This window comes from Hirundo rustica, chromosome 4 (assembly GCF_015227805.2).
Source record: "Hirundo rustica isolate bHirRus1 chromosome 4, bHirRus1.pri.v3, whole genome shotgun sequence".
NCBI lineage: Eukaryota > Metazoa > Chordata > Aves > Passeriformes > Hirundinidae > Hirundo > Hirundo rustica.
Window position 1 is genome coordinate 69,666,350 of NC_053453.1, and position 20,196 is coordinate 69,686,545.

Consider the following 20,196-nt stretch of genomic DNA (forward strand, 5'->3'; position numbering starts at 1 on the left):
GCCTAAAAGGAAATTACGGCCTAGAAAATAGGTAACACCTTTGAAAATCAGCTCTTTTTGATTTGTTCCAACTCAGGGCCTTCAACAGCTGCACATCTGAAATCAGTAATTTCAAAAACTTAGGCCAGTATTTTTAAGTACTTTAATTATGTCAACTGTAACTTTTAATACATTCACACATTAAGTATATTTGAAGTATTTGAGAGTATAGTTTTTATCTCTATGGCTCACTGCAGAGACAATTAACAGCTTCCATTGCCCTGGAGTCTGTGCAAGGCAGTAGCAATCAGCTTTAGAGCTCTGGAAAGCAGGACAAGGACCAGACCTGCCCATCCTGGAGGTACGAGGGTGTGGGGTTGCTGTGTCTTTTGAAGAAGAACTAAAGGTGACCGGTATCTGTTCATAAGGTCTCCAAGGGGAGGAAGCTTGATTCCTACTGGTAGAAGAGCTTATCATAGAATCACAGATATCCTAGGTTGGAAAGGACCTAAATATCATCCTTCCCCACCCCCTGCCATGGGCAGGGACATCTTCTATTAGAGCAGATTGCTCCAAGACCCACCCAACCTGGCTTTGAATGCTTCCAGGGATGGGGCAGCCACAGCTTCTCTGGGCACCCTGTGCCAGGGCTTCGCCAACCTCCCAGGGAGGAATTCCTTCCTAATATCCAATCTAAACCTACCCTCTGTCAGTATGAAGTCATTCCCCCTTGTCCTGTCATCACATGTCTGTGTAAAAAGTGTCTCTCCCTCTTTCTTGTAGGCTCCCTTCAGGTGCTGGAAGACTTGGTCAGCTCTGGCCTGATCCAAGGCCAGATCCAGTTGCTCCCACTGCAAGGAGACGTCACTGCAGGTGCTATGCCAGGCAGCAGAGCGTGCCTCAGGAATGCCAGTGTCCATGTTAAAACTTTCCCAGGCCCACGATAAGACAGCTCCTTTCAATGCCAGCTGGGAGCAGAGGACTAGCTGGAAGGTAAACTCAACACTGCTCACGGAGAGATTGAAAATGCAGGCACACAACAGCAGAGGTGCACTATCAGAAAAGCTCAGCCACCTTCATCTAAGGAAAAGGAAACTAAAAGGGGCAGGTGAAGGGTGTGATGCATTGTGGAGAAATAGATGCAGACAGAAATAAGACCCATGATCCTCTCCTCTCTTTTGTTCCTTTGAAGAGGTTTCCAAGGCCTTACACACGACTGCTGCCACAGCAGTCCCACTTCCCCCCTACACCCAGAGCACAGACATACATTCACCATCTAACCCAGATTATTTTGGCCGGCTCACACAGACACACTCAATTTATGATTATTTGAAAATTGGCTGATAAATGTCTCTGGTATACAGTGAAGTGACTTGTGTATTTTAATATTATGAGTAATATGGGAAATAAGATTTATGTAGAGAATAAAACAAGCAGTCTTTACATGCTCTTCTGGTTTAGAAATGAACTTTGCAATGTTCCCTGCTAGACTTCTGCAGTGAAGAATGACTAAACATTTCTCCTAAAAGGTAACATGCTCTCTCTCTTTCTCTCTGGCATCCCTTTCTAAATGAGTGGAGGTCTTCTCTCTCCAGCTTAACGGGTCCATCATTATTCCTCAAAGAAATAAGAGAGAGCAAGCTTTTTTAACCAGAATTAAAGGGTCCAGGTTGTGCACATTTAACTTATTGTCTGTATAGTAGAACAGCATCTACATAAAACATCCTAGCAGTGAACTTTTAATCAGTCAGGGATTTCCCTTGTAGTAAAGGACAATATCCTTGTCTGGAAAACAAGTCTTGGCCTCAAGAAGTTGACCACTTGCCTTTCCTTCCCATCACAGCAGTGCCTGTATGGAGGGTGCAGGATATACCCCTGCCTGCAGGTTACGTGGGAATGGCACTGGAACCAGCCCTCCACACTTGCTTAAGAGCAGACACAGAGAAGTGAGAATAACCAGGATGCTGTTGGTGGCCTCAGCTGGTATGAGGATAGTGAAAAGTTTGCTTAAATATTTCTAGTTACCTCAAGCTAATGAAAAAAACAAACCCAGGCCTTACTTAAATCAATGGGTTTCTGTAACAAGTGATTGTTTAAAAAGATTTGGTCAGAATGGTTCAACCTTTTGGTGTAAAGAAAATCTGAGCTGTTGCTTACACATGGAAGTCCTGCAAGATGCTTGAGGTGGGTGGATCACTTTACCTGTGCCTGCAACCAGCTTTCATTGAGGCTTTAATCAGTAAGGTACATAATTAAACTTATATTGCAATAGTTAACCTGAACTAAAAATGCCTTGTAAACTCCCTTCTGTAACTCTTTTACAACATGGAAGTTAATAATGGGTGCACTCATGCACTAATATTACTGTGAACGCCTTCTCTGTATTTGTTTTATGCGTAAGTGTGTGCACAGGAACATGGCACTGCAGGAAACAAAAGAGTCCAACAGAGCCCAAAAACTCTACAGAGCAGGCTTGCTGAAGGAGGGGAAATCGGGATGTGAAAGCTGAAGAGACCAGGTTTTATGGGGGATTGCCTTTAGAATGACAACAAAATGTCAGATGGCTCCAGCAACGTGTTGTACTTATCCATCCCACAGTAGCTACAGATTGCCAAAGAAAACCACCTACAACCAAGGCAGCACTCACAGCCACAAAAACCAACTCAGCAGCCTAAGCAACTCTTTTGAAATACAACTCATTCCACATTTGACTGAACATCCAGAGGAGGAGCTGGCTCCAGCTGACCAAAATGTGGGGAATGGCAGCTCCAGCACACACAGCGCAGACTTTCCCCACCATTAGCTTCACCATGAAGGGATCCGGAAGGTGTAAATCCCTGGAGCACAGAGCTGGATGCTTGCTGATGACACTCCCAAACGAGCCCAGGAGGAGCAAGGTCAAGGTGGGCAGGGGGGGGTGGATTATTCTGATTTTTTCATTGTATCAATCTATTATAAGCTACTGCCTGCAGAGCTCAATACCACCAAAGCATTCATTTCTCCTGAGCTGCTATTTGTCCATCCAGACGCCACTGGGGTGGGAGCCTGACTCCCTCCAGTACCACCCATGTTCTTTTCTGACATCTGGAAGCCAAGAAGGAAAACTATTGCGATTAAAACAGTTTTCTGCCAGGTCAGAATCAATCTGGCCACAGAAATGAGGAACAACTCCAAAGCTGGGCTTGCAAGTCTTTCAAGCCCTGATCTGTGTGTTTCAGCCATGGCCATGGCCCTCCCAGCTCAGCATTTCCTGGCAAAGCAGCAGGACTGACCAATGTCGACATCCCATAAACATCACACAGATAATTTTAGTTCTCTAGAGCAGTCACTGCCTTTGTGTGCAAACAGCGTAGGTGAAAATATCACAGTGATTTTTATGGAGTGTTTGCAAATTTCCCCTTCCCAGATCTCCAGGTGAAGTCCAGAAGAAAAAACAATGCTGTGTGAATTATCACAGCCTCTGAACCACCAGGCAGTTAGACAACATTTTCACCTTCCAAAGGGACTAAATTAGCTAGGGCAAATTTCCTCTGCACAGTTACATGAACAGCTAATTAACAATAATTAACCTGATATACTTGCATCAAAACCTTCCTGAAAACACCCGTGCTCCAGAGTAAAACATCATTTTTCTGAATTAGCTTAATCCAATTGGGAAGAGCCCATTTTCAGCACAGCTTCAGTCCAGCTGCAACTCCACCAGCCTTCCATGAGGCCTTGACCCTTCCAAAATAAGCTTGCAGATGCCAGTTCACTCATGCTCCAGGAATTTCTACCCAAGGTAAGGCAACCTGCAAAGAGGGATAGGCTGCAACTAAGCACTTGGTCATACAAGTGAAAATAAGCTGGTCTGGAAAACTCCCTCTTCAAAGACTTAGGGAGACAGTAGTTGACTCACTTCACCAACTATAATCACTGCTCTTACAAACGAAGAAATTGAGATAGGTGAGGGGACTTCCTGGAGGTGTTACTAAGAGTTAATAGTATATAGTAGTAAGAGTTAATAGTATTATAGTAATAATATAGTCTAGGGACTGTAGGACGAAAAAGACTGGTTTTCTGCATTCAAGGAGGTATAAATTATTCTGGAAGGGAGCAGCAATTCCCTTCCACCACCACCACCACCTTTTGTTACTGCAGTCAAAGCTGGAAAATGTTCCATGGAGAGCAGTGGTGGCTGAGCCAGTGGGAAGTCTCCTTCACCAGCCCAGTTCTCCCTCCCACCCCACAGTGAGATTCTGTCTGCCCCTCCATGCACATAGAGCACCAAACTCTCCACAGAGGGCTTCCAATAAAGGGTCAGGAATAAAAGGGTGCCCCTCAGACAGGCAGAAATATTTTAAAATATTTCTAAATAAAATCTGAATAACAGAAGAAGGAGAAAAATATGCTGGTCTGGAATTTTTTCTCCACTGGAAAAGCCTTCCTGTGATCTGAAAAAACATTCATCTTAAATTAAGAGATGAAATATGGTTTTCATGGCTGTGAAAATTGTTTTACAGCAAGCAGTTGTCCTTATTACAACCCTGTAAAAAATTAGCCCAGGCAATAAAATCCTTTCTGATTTGGTGTGTCTCCTCAGACTTACTGCTGATCTCACCAATGTCACAAGCAACTTACCTGCTCTCTTCCCCTTTTCTTTGCTATCTCCTACACCTTCATGTCTTTGTGAATTTTCCTTATTTTCTTACATCAAAGAGGATTTAAAAAGCCTTTGACTAGAGGCTTTCCTAGAGCACAACTCAGTATCAGCTCCTGACTAGGCAGTCTGTGCTGCTAGCTCGGTCAGAATGAAAACCCTGCCATGGATTTTATTTGGCCAGAGTGGGCCCCCTGGTGTGTGAGCTCAGGATTAAGACTCCTTGGTTTTTCTCAGTCCAATTGGTTTAGTCAGCACTCAGCCCTAATTTTTTTGCCTGAAGCAGAAATGGAGGTTGGGGGCGAGAACAAGAACTGAAGACAGTGCTAGTGAAAAAATCTGAACTATTTTAATCCCATGCAAATTCTTTGAGCAGTAATGAAATGTGTTGTTCCGCTATGTTGCCGTTGGTTGCCAGCTGACTGCACCGACAGTGTTTTGCTGCGCAGATCTGGGGTTCACCAGAAAGCAAGCTCTGGAAAAGCCATGATATAAAGTCTCATTTGCCTAATAGCAGGCAGCAGCATGGCACCAATTTCCCTTTGATGTAACAGTGCTGAGAAGTTTCACTGCATTTTCGTTCAGACGTGAAGGGAAGTCATCACGGAGGAAGTGACCTTCCTTGCCACCACAGCGCTACGTTCCCTCAGTAAGTTGAATCAGGTTCCTTCAGGCTGTCCTCCCCTGGTGTCAAAACACAGTAAGAATTCTCAGGGACGAACAGTCTGAGCTGAGACTGATGTGAAGGGGGCAGAGGTGGCGGAGGGGACATCGCTGGACTGCGGTGGCCACACACAGAACAAGTGCAGAAGGGCAACCATGCATCCACCCCCTCCTCCGAAAATGCCTGCAATGACAGAGCTGCAGTCCTGCAAAAGACCCCACTAGCAGCATTTCAGCTTTTCAGTCCCTGGCACGGCCAGGGGCAGCATCCTTGCTCTGCCTCAAAGATCTGCCTCTCAGCATGGGATCAGCCAGTTTGCACAGGGCCGAGCCTGACGTGTGTTGCGCTTCAACCCTCCACACTTCAGTTTTTGTGAATTTGATTCAAAGCTTCTTTGAAAAGCAGATACACACATGCCACACCCAGGCACAGCTGCTAACATTAGGCAAGAAAACAGCAGACATTTAAATATAGAACAGCCAGGCTTGGTGAGAGAGGAGAGCTCTCCTGGTGCATCTTGACTTCCTTGATCAGCAAGCTCTTACGCTCACATAGAATGAAGCAACTCAAGAAAACATTTCATTTGGAAGGGAAAATATTCCTGTAAATCAAAGTACACAAAGTGTCCTGTGTTGGGTTGCCTCAGTTTTGCAGCAGGAAAAATAAAATAAGTTCCATAGCCCAAGATTTTAAAAACCCAGACCGGATTTCTGCCGAGCCAAACTTTAGATGTCCATGAACATTATAGTCTCCCCAGGAGAGATGAACACAGATTCCCTCAAGACCAGACCCTGCTATATAAGTCAAGATGGGCACGCATTGGTGATAAGCAGAAGCTACAGTGGATAATTTCTTAATCCATCTAATTCAGTATCATTTAAGACTCAACCTTCCTCAGGATAAAGACCCAGTTTTACAGCCTGTAGAATACCTGAGTTTCTTAAGAGCAACAGATCATACAAGTCTTTCTGAGCCTGAAAGAAGAATTACCCTCACTCTCTTTCACTCAGAAGAAAGCCTTGCACTAAAGAAATAAAGGACCATCCCTTTGCCTATGCTCATATCTGCAACACCTGCCCTAGCTCCAGGCAGCTGTTACTGCAGGCACACGATGATGCCCACTTGCACCCACACAACAACCCCACCAGTGCTCTCAGGCATTTCAGGGGAGCCTGCCACCAGAAAAGGCAGCCTGGAAATCCAAACACTGGGAAAAGGCAAGCCAGGGGTGGAAAGCATGGTTAGGTCTGAGTTCACGCAAAGCAGTGACAGGACGACCCATGGACACCTATTCAAAGGAACAGGCAACGGGACAGTTGTGTAATTGTTTGGATGAAAATGTGTAGATGTCCAGGTCATTGACTGGCAAGCACTTCTGGCCAGAGCTGTACCTGTCCTGTCCAAATTAAAAGTAACAAACTCTTGCCTCATCTCAGCTAGGAAAATCCTCTAGTTTGACTATCAGCCGCCCCAAGCCTGGAACTCTCTGCCTCCCTGCAAGTCGGTGCCTAACCTGTTCTTCAAACACATCTGCCTCCACAGCTCCCTCCCCACATGTGAGACCTGGAAAAGCCAGCCCCTGCCACCACAAATAGGCTCTGGGGATTCTATTCTGTCATCCTGATCCCCACCCAGGAGTCTCTTACTCCCTGCTGCTTCCCTTAGGGCTACTGGCCAAACAAAGTCCCAGCTGGCACAACCCAAGATGGCCCAATCCATCCTTGAACTACCATCACCATCCATCCACACATCAGGTACAACTCAGGGTCATACCAACAGCACGATATTTGAGAAGAAGCTCAGTCTCTTTTGCGATCAGTACGGTTTCAGAGCTTAGTGCACTGTTGGCATTCAACAGCTAATTCTTAATACAGACATGAAACCACAAATCGAGTGGTGAGAAGGACAGAAGATACGATATTTTACATATTTTATTTTTCTCAGAATTTTAGCAAATGTGTCTGTAGATCACTGCTATTTTTCTTCCTACATTATGCAATTATAAAATGCTACAGGTGACACTTCCCAAGCTGCGATCCAAGAGGTGACATTTCATTTTCAAAAATGACCTAAGAATTTAATTTCTAACAATCTACAGACTTAGATTAATCTTTTAAGATTGTCACCAAAATGGACATTAAGATGTTTTCTGAAATCTGAGCTAAATGATACATTCACAGCAAAATGTTTGCATAGGTTTTCTTGTAAAACAGCCAAAGCATTAAAATGTATAAACACAATAAAGAAAACAATAAGGGCTTATTTTCCCTGTCCAAAGTGCAGGTGCTTGCATGTGTACACACACAAACACACACATCTATTTGTACTAACATGAGTAAACTCAGTAGACTTTGTCATAATTATATTAACTACTAGCAACAGCCATAGATATGCAAACAAAAAGCACGTATTTTAATAGTTGCGCATATGTAATTTCTTTTAAAAAATAACCTAAGCCAAATAAACTTTGATTGAGAATATCTGGACAGACACAAAGATACATTTGCAGCTGGACCCTGTGAAACAAGTCATTGTCTTGTCACAAAGGCTGAAGGGAAGGCAGGGTCTCTTTGTTATCAGCCTTCAGAGAAAGAATAAGAGCAAGGGGGAAAAAGGCACTCCTGTGCTCATCTGAGTGGGAGCTCCAGTGCGTGTTCCAAGACAGCCTGTGAGCCTGCCCAGGCGGGAGCCAGGCAGCCCAGGGAGCAGCCACTCGCACGGTCAATCCCACTGCAGGAGCACGGGGAGGCTGCCAGGAGCCAGCACCCGGTGTGACCTTACCTGTTCCAGGTAGCGTTGGAGCAGGCCCGGCGCTGCTGGGTCCCCCGCTCATCCAAGGCTGCCTGCTCTCTCTTGCCCAGATCACTGAGGCTGGGCGAACTCATGAACTTCAACCTGCGAAGAGTCCTCATGGTCAAATGTGTGTTTGCGTGTGGCAGCTACAGATACACCATCCTGTTTACACACATACACGCGCAGCTGGAGCAGCGGCAGCAGCAGCAGTGCGAGCAGTTCCCTCCGTCTGCTGTTCAAAAAAGAAACTTAAAAAAAAAAGAAGAGAGAACCAGTCTCTACGGAGCACACCTCTGCCAGCAAGAAAACAAACCTTTAATCAGATCAACTCTGACGTCATCAACTGTGGTTAATAATTTCTCCAGTCCTTTCAAAAAGTACGTCAAACTTCTGGCTGCTGCTACGGCACATTGAAGGGGCCCCTCGTAAGCACAGCTGTCCCAAGCGTGAAAGTTTCCCTTCCCCGTGGCCCCGGGCACCATGTCCCGGGAATCTCGCTCATCACTGCGGTGCTCCACCTGTCATGGGAACTGCCTGGCTCCTCCGGCAGCCTGGGGGGGTCCTGCAGCACTTCCCAACCTCTCCCCTCCTCTTCCTGCACTCATAAATGGAAATGAAACTGGAGGGCAACGGACAGGAAGAAAAAAAAAAAAAAAACCAAAAAAAAACCCAAACCCAAGTAGCCAATAGTGACGCACTGAGACTTTATTGAGAAGTTTCATAATCGTCTGTGCCCTGCCACGTTACGACACTGAACACTCTCACTCATACATCCACATCCACACCCTCAGAGGCTGCTCTGGCTCAAAGCCTCACACAAAGGATTCGCAAGCAACAAAACTGCACAATGAAAAGTGATGGTCTGGGGTTGAGCACTTGGAGGAATTTTTGGCGGCGCACAGAAGAGCCAGGTGCTTTGCCTTTCTCTGCCTTTTGTTGGTTTCATTTTTAAACTGTGACAACAGCTGCACTAAGTTTCTACAAAAGCTCCAGGTGTCTTATCTTCAAAGGAAAAATCTTTCTGACTGCAGCAGTGGAGCTGAAGGATATGCTGCTGCAAGACTCCACCCCGTGCTTAGTTCACTGTCACTCACTTGCAGTTGTTTTAAATCCAGGAGTGCCTGGCTAATCTTCTGGGATCGTTCGAAGCAGACTGAGCCAGCACGTAAGAACTGCTCTTCTGTTGCTACGGCATTGATCTGCAAATAGTAAAGGCTCCTTGCAGAGCAACCTGCACTCACTGCAAAGGGGCTGCAATAGAAGAAACTATGAACCTATCCTTTTTTTTTTTTTTTTTTCCTTTTTTTTTTTTTTCCCTCCCCTTCCAGTTTTCTACTTACTCTTTTCATCTGTGTTAGCCTGTTGCCTAGATTCAGGCTATAACTAGACTTGATGGTGTCCAAATAACATGACAAAGCTTGCATTACAGGAAAACTCAACTTCTCACAAAGAGCTCTGCCCTGTGAGCATCATATAGTGACATGTTTTAGCAAAAAAAAAAATCCTCTCACTATTCAATCAAAGTCAGATAAGATTACTGCATATAAATATTTCCTTCCAAAATTTGTATTTGGTGTTAGCTCCATAGGAACCAACTGCAGAACTACTTGGAGAAATAAATCTATTTTTACCTTGTGCCAGTTTTAGCCATAGTGGTTTTATCCAGATGCCTGAACTAGCTGTGTATTAATTGCCCTTCCCACACCAAAATTCTCAAGCATACAAATGAGCATCACAGTAGATGGCATATAACATTTTACTTTGGAAGGGACCTGCAGCCCCACATCTAACCTGTGGATAAAAACATTACTACCCCCAGTCTCTTCCAGATGTTTCAACATCTTCAAACAAACAACAATCCATTATGTATATGGCAGCAAAAGGAAAACAAATACAAAAAAAAAAAAAAAAATCTATATCTATATCTATATCTATATCTATATCTATATCTATATCTCCACATTCTAAGGGATGTCTGCTCCAGCATACAAATGAGGGAGAAAACACAGCTCCAGCAGAACCCTGCTTTATCCAAATGGGATGAAGGGCACTCCATGTCTGTGGACAATACAGCTGGGGAGAGCAGGGGAACACAACTCAGCCTAAGCTTCTGCTAAGGGCTCAGATAAAATGTTTGTCTGCCCTGTGAAGTGAAACAACTAGTTAGATAAATAAGTGGCCATATAATTCCCTCTAATTTAATTTTCCACCTGGCTCAGTTGCTTTTCTGCTTCTCACTTTCTATGACTTTGATAGGTTTTGCAAGATGTTATTATACTGGATGAAATCCTGGGATTTTTTTAACTCTTTGATTCCGTCTGTATGGTGAAATACCACACCTGTAGAAGTCATTCTATTTATATGCCACCCCATCAATCTCAGTAACCAGTACTAGACTCAGAGTCAACACATGCACCAAAACCACAGGTGAGCCAGCATTCCAATCCCCTGAAAAAACTTGTAACAGGAGACAGGATTTCTCTACACTCCTTTCCCCTTTCTGTGATTACACCCGACCAAATGTTGATTTATGATAAAATAAATAATTTTCAACAAGGGCTACCTCCACCCATAATTGCAGAGTAATACTTCATATTTATACCGTGCCGTGAGCCCACAGACATGCTTGACTTCATGTCATTCATTAACCTAAGCAGTTCTTGGGTATGGAGGGAGAAGATAAAATCTGCACTTCAGCATTACGAGTGAAGAAGAGGGAGGTGGTGTGACTCCATAAGCAGGTGGCAGAGACATCCGGAGATCCTGGACCTCTGTTGCCCATTCCAGCAGAGGAATGGGATGCTGCTTGGAACAGGCAGCTGGGGATTTCTGGGTGGCCAGAGGGCAGTGCAGGAGACAGAGCTCCTCAGGACTTGTGCTGCAGCTGTGCTTCTGCAGCCCCTGGTGAATCCAGTGCTGTCAATCCAGAACTGCTTCCAGAGCGGTTCAGCAGCACAGACTGCTCGCCACTGGCCAGGGAGAGGGATGAGAGCACTGTCAGACTCACTGGGAGGGAGGGGAGGACTGGGAGGAGACCTCCTGAAGGCTCAGTAAGGAGCACTACAAGCTTCTTAAACAGAACAACTGCACTTGGCACAATCACAGAGCTGAGACTGTAAAGTATTGGTAGGCTAATTCGTTTAAACCCAGCATGCCGAACACGGTACTAATACCACTACTCAGCTCACACAAAACCTGCAGCTCAAAGGTTAAGTGGTTTAATCAGAGACACACAACCACCTCAGTGAGGAAGGCACTGCCAGCCCTAGCTCTTTCTCTTCCCCTCCAACATTTCTCCTTGTAAAAACAAGCCTGTCTCTACTAGAAAGAATTCTTTGATCTGCGGGGCCCGCATCCTGCGAGTGACTGCACAGCAAGTCCCAGAGCCGCCAGAGTCATAGGGGAATTTCTGCTAACTTGGACTTCTATTTCAGGGCCTAAAACAATATAGAGGTAGATAAATACAAGCTGGAAGCTGAAGAGGATTTATGCTTTTACTAGAAGACCATGCTAACATACAGATCCAGGACCTTGTATCAAAGGCTGCTTTTAAAATCTCAAGGGTTCCTCCACAGCTGACTCCTGGTATGTCAGTTGTGTCTGCAGCATTCTTGGTGGGACCTGTGGTTTAAAGAGTGCATTGCTCTGCCTAGAAAACATCAGAAAAAAAAAAAAAAAAAAAATCCAGGCAGTCCTCCCCAAGCATACACTTGGTTTCCAAAGAATGAGATTTGCTGAAAAAAAAAAAAAAAAGAAAAAGAAAAAGAAAGAACCTTACATTTTATTTATCTAATGTTATGTTAATTTTTACAAATTAATTATACTGTCTACTTACAAGTTTCTTTTCGACCATGATGAGAGGGGAAAAAGAAGCAAAAAGTAATGTTCACAATGGGAAACATCAAGAAATTCACAATATATGAAATTCATAATAAAGCTGTGACTGCATTGGGTCAATGTGTTTTAGACTACACCACTCTGCTGCTGCAATGCCAGGTGAGCACTGCAGTGGTATCGGTACCAGTGGGAGGATATAAACAGTAAGAGAATTTGCCATCTCAGCCTTATTTACCATTCAGAGCTTTGCCGTGAAGCGAAACAACTCAATAAATAACAATTTTAATCGGAAAAGAAAAAAAAAAGCAGCCCACTAGTTCACTTCATCTCCCTATCTCTTTTGGAGAAGAGAGCAGTACTTCCTATAGCGATGCCGAGTGGTGTACCCTTTGCAACCAAAGCAGAGAATGGTAAAATGTCTCTGTGGCAGAAAGGAGTTAAAAATCTCCCTAGAAAAACGCATTTGAGTTTTTCATAAACTACACCACAAAACTCAAGGCATGCCTTGACACATGCCAAAGCTCAGGAATTAGTCTTCTGACAGAAGAGCACAGGCTTCTTAAAGGCACAGCACATCCTGCCATGCCGGCAGACAAGGGGTGAGGCAGGGAGGAAGGAGATGCAACCATCAGGAAAAAATAAAAAGAGCCAGGAGGAAATGAAGTGGTAAACCTTATGACTCATCAATTCCTTTGCTACATAAAGTGCCTTTATCATCAGAAAACAAAGAATAAGGAGAGTAAAGAAAGTATGAAACCAAACAGGGTCTATTTACACCCTTCCTTCTCCATCCCACTGACTCTCTGCAACCTCTGGAGATAACGGCATTCTCAAGGACACCTTTTTGTTTATTGAGGTTAGGCCTAGGACAGCCTTGGTTTTGCTAGTCCTTTATCTTATATCTGCACACACCACAAAGAACCATCCAGACTGCAGCAACCATCCAATTCTGGTTTCTTTTCACAGTCTGCTGATGGGTGACATTTATTACCTGCACACTGAGCTCCTCAGCCTCCCCACCTTGCCCCCTTCCTGCTTCTCCTTCACCCTTTGCTTTTGTACTCCCTCTTTGTTTTTTGTCTTTCTTGGCTAGCTAATTCTTCCTCAGGCAGTTTTGAAATATGAAGGGAAAGTGAAATAGCTGGTACTAACACAGTATTTGCAAACCACTCCTCAGCTGGCTCTCAGGGAATCAAGGCTTCAGAACCCCTGTTTGGACTGTGAGCTCTTCTTTACCATTTTCCCTTTGCGGGGTCACTGTTCTTCAGCCAGCAAAACAGGGCCCTGAGCTCAGATATAGACCCCAGCCCCCAGCATAATCTAACACAGGTCGTAAATTGAGCAAAACCTGCTGAAAGCATCCATGAAATCCCACCCCCTTTGTCAGCAGTTTTTGGTTTTACAGAACATAGCAATACGAGCAGTTCTTAAAATACAGTAGACAGCTAAATCTTTTTTTGTCTTGTTCTTCAGGATAAAGGCACCAGGAGAGAATTAGGACAGGAATAGGCCTGTTACACCCCCATCCAAAATATCAAGCTTTCCCTGATAAATCAATTCTCCTGGCTTGTAGTATTGCTCCTAGTTATCTCTACAAAGGTTCTGGGAATTAAAGAGAGTGCAGTGGTCCAAAAAAATGCAATGGTTCTGCTGGAGGAAGTGAGGATCAGTGCTCTGGATTATACAACCTCTGGCATTACCACCTTCCACTCACACGGCCTCAGGAAAGGAGATAGGGTTCCGAGTGCCAAGTGTACCTGTTCCAGGTATTACTGCTGCCCACTCAGTGAATTAACAACCCATTGTAACCGGTGTATAACTCCAAGACAAGCTCAAAACTTTGCTCTTCAGTGGAAGTCAGATCTTAAATTTTGATTTAAAAAGTAAGGTCTCAAAAGTTCTGATCAATAACTAAATCAAACATTTTAAATACTTTTTGCTCTTATTACAAGATCATGAGATAGTGGAAAATTAATCTTACAAAGTATGTGAGCTCATAGTACACATGACTTTTTGCCTTCCTGAGCTCTGTGTGAATTCTTTCCTAAACTGCCTATCTTGCATAATTTTAATTGGCTCCCAGAACACCATGACCTTGATGCAGCAGCTACAGTACCTCAGTGCTGTCTTCCACAGTTATATACGGTACTGTGCCTTCCAAATCTGTGAACCCTGAGAGATCAGAAGTGTGTGCTGCACAGTGCTATTTTTTTATATCCAAACATTTCTGATTCAAGGTCTTCCAAGAAGGCTCTGATTGCCTTGGAAGGTCACCAAGATAAAGAACCCACTTCAGCAACTCGCTGAGTTTCTAATGAACTGCACTGGTGGGCAGCTGTTAGTTACAAGAAATATCCTTTCTTTCTCTCAAAGCCATTGTATGGCTTGTGTAATGCTCTCTCTCAGCATGGCTAGAAACATGAGCTGTGCCTTGAGATTACTGTCCCCTCCTGTGCCTACGTGAGGGAGGTTACTTCAGACCCAAGCAATGCAAGAGCAAGCTCTACAAACTGGGGGAATCTTTGACTCTGGTGGTATCACACTGCTGTTATTTGCATGGTACTATAGGTCTTTGGAACAAATCTTGTAGTCCTGCAAGAACCAACAAAAGCTTGGTGTTCAATACAAATGGATTCTTTCAGAAAATTCATCATTCTCCCTTTGCCTTACAAGGATCTTTCTGGATGGAAAAATCGCTAGAACGATTTAAAAGAAAATCCAAAATTGAAGCATCTGTGCACTTGGACTCTGCAGCACTCTGTGTGATGGAACTTTCGTAGGAACTAAAAACGGGGACTTCTTGCCATCCTTCACACGCACATCCTTCACGCTTTCTCATCCTGAGACAGTCCCTGTCTGAGATATTGGGCAGTGGAAACAGCCAGAGTATAAAAAGCCTTAATTGCACAAATTATTTTACACTTGTACTTTCAAATCTTCATTTCACCAGGTCAGCAGGTCCAGTACTATGACCTCTCAAGCATGTATCACAATCTGAGTGTCTTCTCAGGATGCTCTGGGAAATAATTTATCTCAAAGGGCAGAGAGGTGAATTTTTTAGACTCCTCACTGTCACTGCAGCACATTAGCCAGTCTCAGCCTTCAATCAGACACAACATGATACCAACATCTGAGTTATCACCTAGGAGGAATGTCTCATTATCGAGGAGCCAAAGCACATTCCATTACATTTCCTTACAGAAAACATTGTTTTCCCCACAAGGCAGCAACAACTAGATACTTAATTGAGGTACTCCTCCTTCTCTAAACACCGTAAACAGCATAAACACCACCCTCCTCAAGCTACTGGGGGAAGCAGTGGAAGAACAGAGGCATCATTCAGAAGACCTGTGTGTCTTCATTTGTGTTGTGGAATATCCCCTCTCTCTCCTGATGAGTTCTGCTATTATGTTCACCAGGCTCCATTTCTTAATTTCAAATTATCTCTTCTCCAAACTTGGGCTATAGTAACTTTACATTGCAAAACAGCTCAAGCTCTCTAAAGGCATGCTCTTTTTTTTTTTTTTCTTTTTTTTGGGTGCCCCTCATAAAACTGCTGGAGCTATGAACATTTTAGGCTTCATGGTACTGAGAGCTCTGAGCCAGCCAGGGTCTTCCAGGCTGGCTGCTCTAGGGCCAGCAGTTTTAAAAACCACTCGGACCGAGCTCCCACACTCTGAAACAGAAAAGCTGAAGGACTTAACTTGAGCAAGGTTCCCAGATGTTCTTCTGAGGTCCTGGAAGAAAAAGCAATGTTTCCAGAATGCACAACTCTTTCATACAGACAGATACAGGCCAGGGAGCCCCAGATTTGCCGCCAGCACTTAGGTGAACTGCTTGCTTCCTGTGGAGCATGCTCCATTTTGGGAATACCATTGGAAAAAAGAAATAAATTGAAAACCTTCAATGAGTGGCAAAGCCTGGAGTGCGGTAATCTCCACATCCAAACCTCTGTTTCAAGTCCCTTTGAGATACTTTGCCTCTATAAAGAGGTTTACACCAAACTTCACCAAATTGACATATTCACAGTGAGGCAAAGATAAAGGGAGAATGGACAAAGCTTGGTCCTGTGGAAAAACTGCAGCCTCTGCTCACCCTGACTCTTAAAATCTGGCAAAACCATTTGTGTCAACATACTTTTTCTAAGATTTCATTTCAGGCCCATCTGTGCGAGGTTGGAACACAATGACACCTGAGGTGATGAGGCCACCTGGAAGGGCAGCTGGGCTGGGGCTGTGCCCCCTCAGGTGAGTGGGGAGGGAGCCCTGAAAACAGCCATGTAAACACAAAAAAACCCCCAATAAAACATGTGCTCCCTAGGATATTGCTTCTAACTATATTTTGATGAGCCTCGCACAGGGCAAAACCGCTTAACCCCCACAAAGGTTTACAAATCAACAGCTGTTTGCCACACGTAGGATTTTCAATAAAAGATGCCCTTCTTTGGGTTTTCCAGCTGGCATGGAAAGGACAGTGGTGGCAGGGCAAACACAACAGGAATCCCTGCTACCCTCCTCCCCTAGGCAGCTTGAGGGAGCAGCCCAGTGCCATCCCCTCTTTAGACGGGACAAAAATCTGGGGCCAGCAGCCCTCCTGAGTGTGAGATGCTTCCCACAGGACACCCTGTGACCCTGGCAAACGAACAGAACCTCCTTGCCTGGCACTTTTGCTCTGACCTCCACATATGGAACACAGGGTTTCTCCACCCACACTCCTCGTACACCTGAACAGCAGTTGCCACACCGGGAGTCTTCCAGTTTTGCTGCATCTTTAAAGCTTTAGTCCCTGCTGTGATATTTTGGTGCTTTCAAACTGTAGGGGCATCAGTCAAAAGATAGAAAAAGGGAGAGAAAAGTTTGGGTTTTTTCCCCCCTTAGTCCTAGAATGGTCAGAATTGGAATTAATTTTATCCTGTGTAATGTTTTGGCTTGGTTCATATTATTTCCAAGTGAGTTCATGCATTTCTACTCGCAGAAATAAAAGGTCAGGACATCAGTCAATTCTCTCTCTGCTAAAAGGGGTGAATCCATTCTAGGAGTGAATCACCAGTGCATGGAAAGAAAATGCGAAAAAACCTTCTGTGGGATTGTAATCATAGCTGCGTGCAATTGCAAAATGGACAAAGGGACTTTGAATGCCATTTGTTTGCATCAACGTTAAGACCATCTGTTTACTTTGATTGATGAACACAGGGGGAAGGAATTAAACCCAAACTTTTATCTCCTTGCTAAAAATAAATAAAAGAGTCTTGCTTTCTGCAGTGTTTGTCTAGGCAGCACAAACATTTGAGCAGACTGGGGGAGTCAGGGAGGAGGACAGGGAAAGGACTCAAACCACTTTTTCATAAAATAAATCTAAAATTATCCTGGCCCTCATCTAATCCTCCACATGTTAAAAAGGAGATATGTGCATGTCATTATGTTGGTTTTATTCATCATGTGTTACAGAGATTAGTTCCAAGAGAAAGTTTTGGATCTTGATCTGAACTCTGAGGAAGAAAAGTATCCAGAATTAAACTTTTGATTACGACTGCCATAAAGATAATTTGAATCCAGGTTTTTGATTCATTTTGATTCATTCATTCATTGATTTTTTAACAAGAATTTAGCGTGTCAGTTGAAACATAAACACATCTAAACTTATTCTGCTGGAATCGAATAGAAAGCTTCAGTGGTTTTTTGCTGTAGTGTATTGTTTCCTATCTAATGCTTTCAACAAAAAAAATCATCTTGGTTCTAATGTTTTCAAGCATTCTTTTTAAAAAGGCAAAAGGCTTTCCAACTTATTGTTGGTACCCAGTAGTGTTAAAAAAAAAACCCAAACCACAAGCCAATAAACAGTATAGAAGCCTTAATTTAAAAGGCTGAATTATTAACAGCATAAAACTGTCCTTCCCTATGAGAGGGACTAAACTTTTGTAGTCAAAACCAAAGGCATCCAAAACTATTAGATGCTCTAAGACCTAATTGAGAGGTTTAATGAAAATATAACCAGGACTCACTTGCATTTCAACCTTTTCTTAGACCTTTATCAAAAAATGCTATCTAGTTATCAATGCCAGGCATTGAAACAGCTAGAAGTCCCATTTCAGTTCAAATGCAAACACAAGTTCTAAAGACATTATTTAAAAAACCAATCATTTTCAAGCCCATGTCATGATTTTTTTTTTCTGAAGCCCTATTTAACTTTTGGAATATTATTCAGACCTCAGTGATGTCACCTGCCCTTCTGGAGAAAATGGAAGAGGAGTGAAAAGTACTCCTTTTACTTTTTTTTACTTACCACAAATTTCAGTGTAATAAAAGTAAAACTTAAGCTGTTATATGGTAGAACTATTTCACACAGTATTAACAGGCAGATCTATAGACGGAATTTTTATGCTTGTATCTACCTGCATTCGTGAGATGGCAAATAAGTAAAGGGATGAAAACTGGAAACAGCATTTAAATCACTTTCTTCCCTTTGGTTAAATTCTCCATAAGAGCTATGAAGAAAGACAAGACATGACCACAGCAACAGCAGTGTAGTGGCCTGGGAGGTCAGAACTGGAAGGTGCATTTAAGACACTCTTGAGATAAAATTCTGTCATTCCAGTTTGGTCCTCCATTTTTTTAAGCTCATTCAGCTCCAGCTACTAGAAAATGTACAGGAAAATCCAGATCTCATTCTGTAACTGCTGGAGAAAACTGGGCACATTCAGGATGCAGTGCACTGAATCCCTTAAAGGATATTTCATCCTGGTCAGGAAAGTCATGCTGGGTATGTGCCTGTTCTCTCCACCGGCTATAAGAGATTATAATGTGAGTAGTTCAGATATAACTATAACACCTAAGTTGAAAATACCTAAAATTAGATTACCTCAACTTTTTCTTTGCCTGATTGACCATAAAACAAGTGTAAATAATCTGGCATCCAATTAACAAGTGTTTAATTTCCTCAAGTACATGCTCTGACCCTGGGTGAAGAAATCTTTGAGAGCTATCACTGGTACAAGCTCAGCTGGTGTTTCAAGTTGGGAGACACTAAATTAGTTTTTCTAGGAAAATCTGCTGCTGACCAAAGGCATTGAGAGATGGGAGAAAAGGGACAAAGGCTTTCATGAGACAGCGTCAACAGGAAGACTGGCTAAGAACATCTCCTAGCTAGGGAATCAAATGAAATTTTAGGGAGACCTCAGCTCAAGTTACACCCTCCAGCAGTGAACAATAATTGAACAATAAATTAAATTAGTGCCAGGTTCTCCCCTTTGTACTTGGAGGAGGCAAAATAGGGAGCAAACAAAGAGTTACAATTTTGCCAGGAATGTCCCATAATGCTAATCACTATAAAAATGAGCGTTCCTCTGCTGTGACTCAGTGAACCCTTCTAATCTCCTTTATTATCTCAACACTCTCCTACTGACTTCTGTCTCCTCATGAGGACAGCAAATGTGTCACTTTGCCATTTCTGATTGGCCCTGACATGCCAAGACTTCTGCACGTGCTGGATTTGAAACCTGTGACATTTCCATGAAATGACACATCCCTAAAGTAATGTACAAACCTACGTACATATACTGCCTATGTACAAACATTTACAAAGGCTGTGGCCTGCAGATGTAAACTAATGGGGGCCTGAAGCCTTCAATACCTGCTTTTATGGCCCCTGTAACAGTAGAGCCAGACTCTTAAGATCTTTAAATTACAGCATACCACAATGAAGAGCAAGTAATACTTATAACTCTAATAATATAAAATTTGAATACAATAAAACTGTAAGCACTGCTTAAAGTTTACTATGCTGCCAGCCAACTGGCATTTTTGCAAAGAAAATAACCCAAGTGGTTATAAAGTACGGGGTTTGCAGTGGGAAGGCAGTGATTTTTCAAAAGACATTGATATTTGCAGTCAGGGTGCTGGTAAGTTGCTCAAGGCATAACGTTTAATAATGTCTCCTCGCATGGGGGGAACTCTGATCTGACCATTCATCACAGTAAGGTTACAAATTACATGGCAATCCATAAACAGTTCATAATAGGATGGTTTGCAAATGCTGCACTAAGAACAGAGGGCTTACACATGTGTCTCTGTTTACTCTGAGTTATTTAGAGTACCAAGAATAAAAAGTTGAACAATGAACAAACCAAAGACAGATTGTACACTGTGAACATTTAAAATATTTCAGTGAGGCATGAAAGCAGCTTTTAGTTCTGCTGGCAGAGGCTGAATTTTCTTAGGAGCTGTATTTGGAGTTGCAGCTGACAGAATTCATGTTTGGTAGCAGATTAGTTGGTCGACTGTTAATT

At 43.3% G+C, this 20,196-nt stretch overlaps 1 protein-coding gene across 4 annotated transcripts in view; it reads right to left on the minus strand.

Annotated features, from left to right (window-relative positions):
* Positions 1–20,196, minus strand: part of PRR5 (proline rich 5) — an 80,676-nt gene that overhangs the window by 36,240 nt on the left and 24,240 nt on the right. For 3 of the 4 annotated variants that reach the window (XM_040063071.2, XM_040063073.2, XM_058420394.1), the window contains exon 3: positions 8,064–8,323. In XM_040063071.2, the coding sequence (XP_039919005.1) occupies positions 8,064–8,194 (131 nt within the window). In that variant the 5' untranslated portion in view covers positions 8,195–8,323. The remainder of the gene's footprint in view (positions 1–8,063; positions 8,324–20,196) is intronic. The other variant, XM_040063074.2, reaches the window with a different exon arrangement.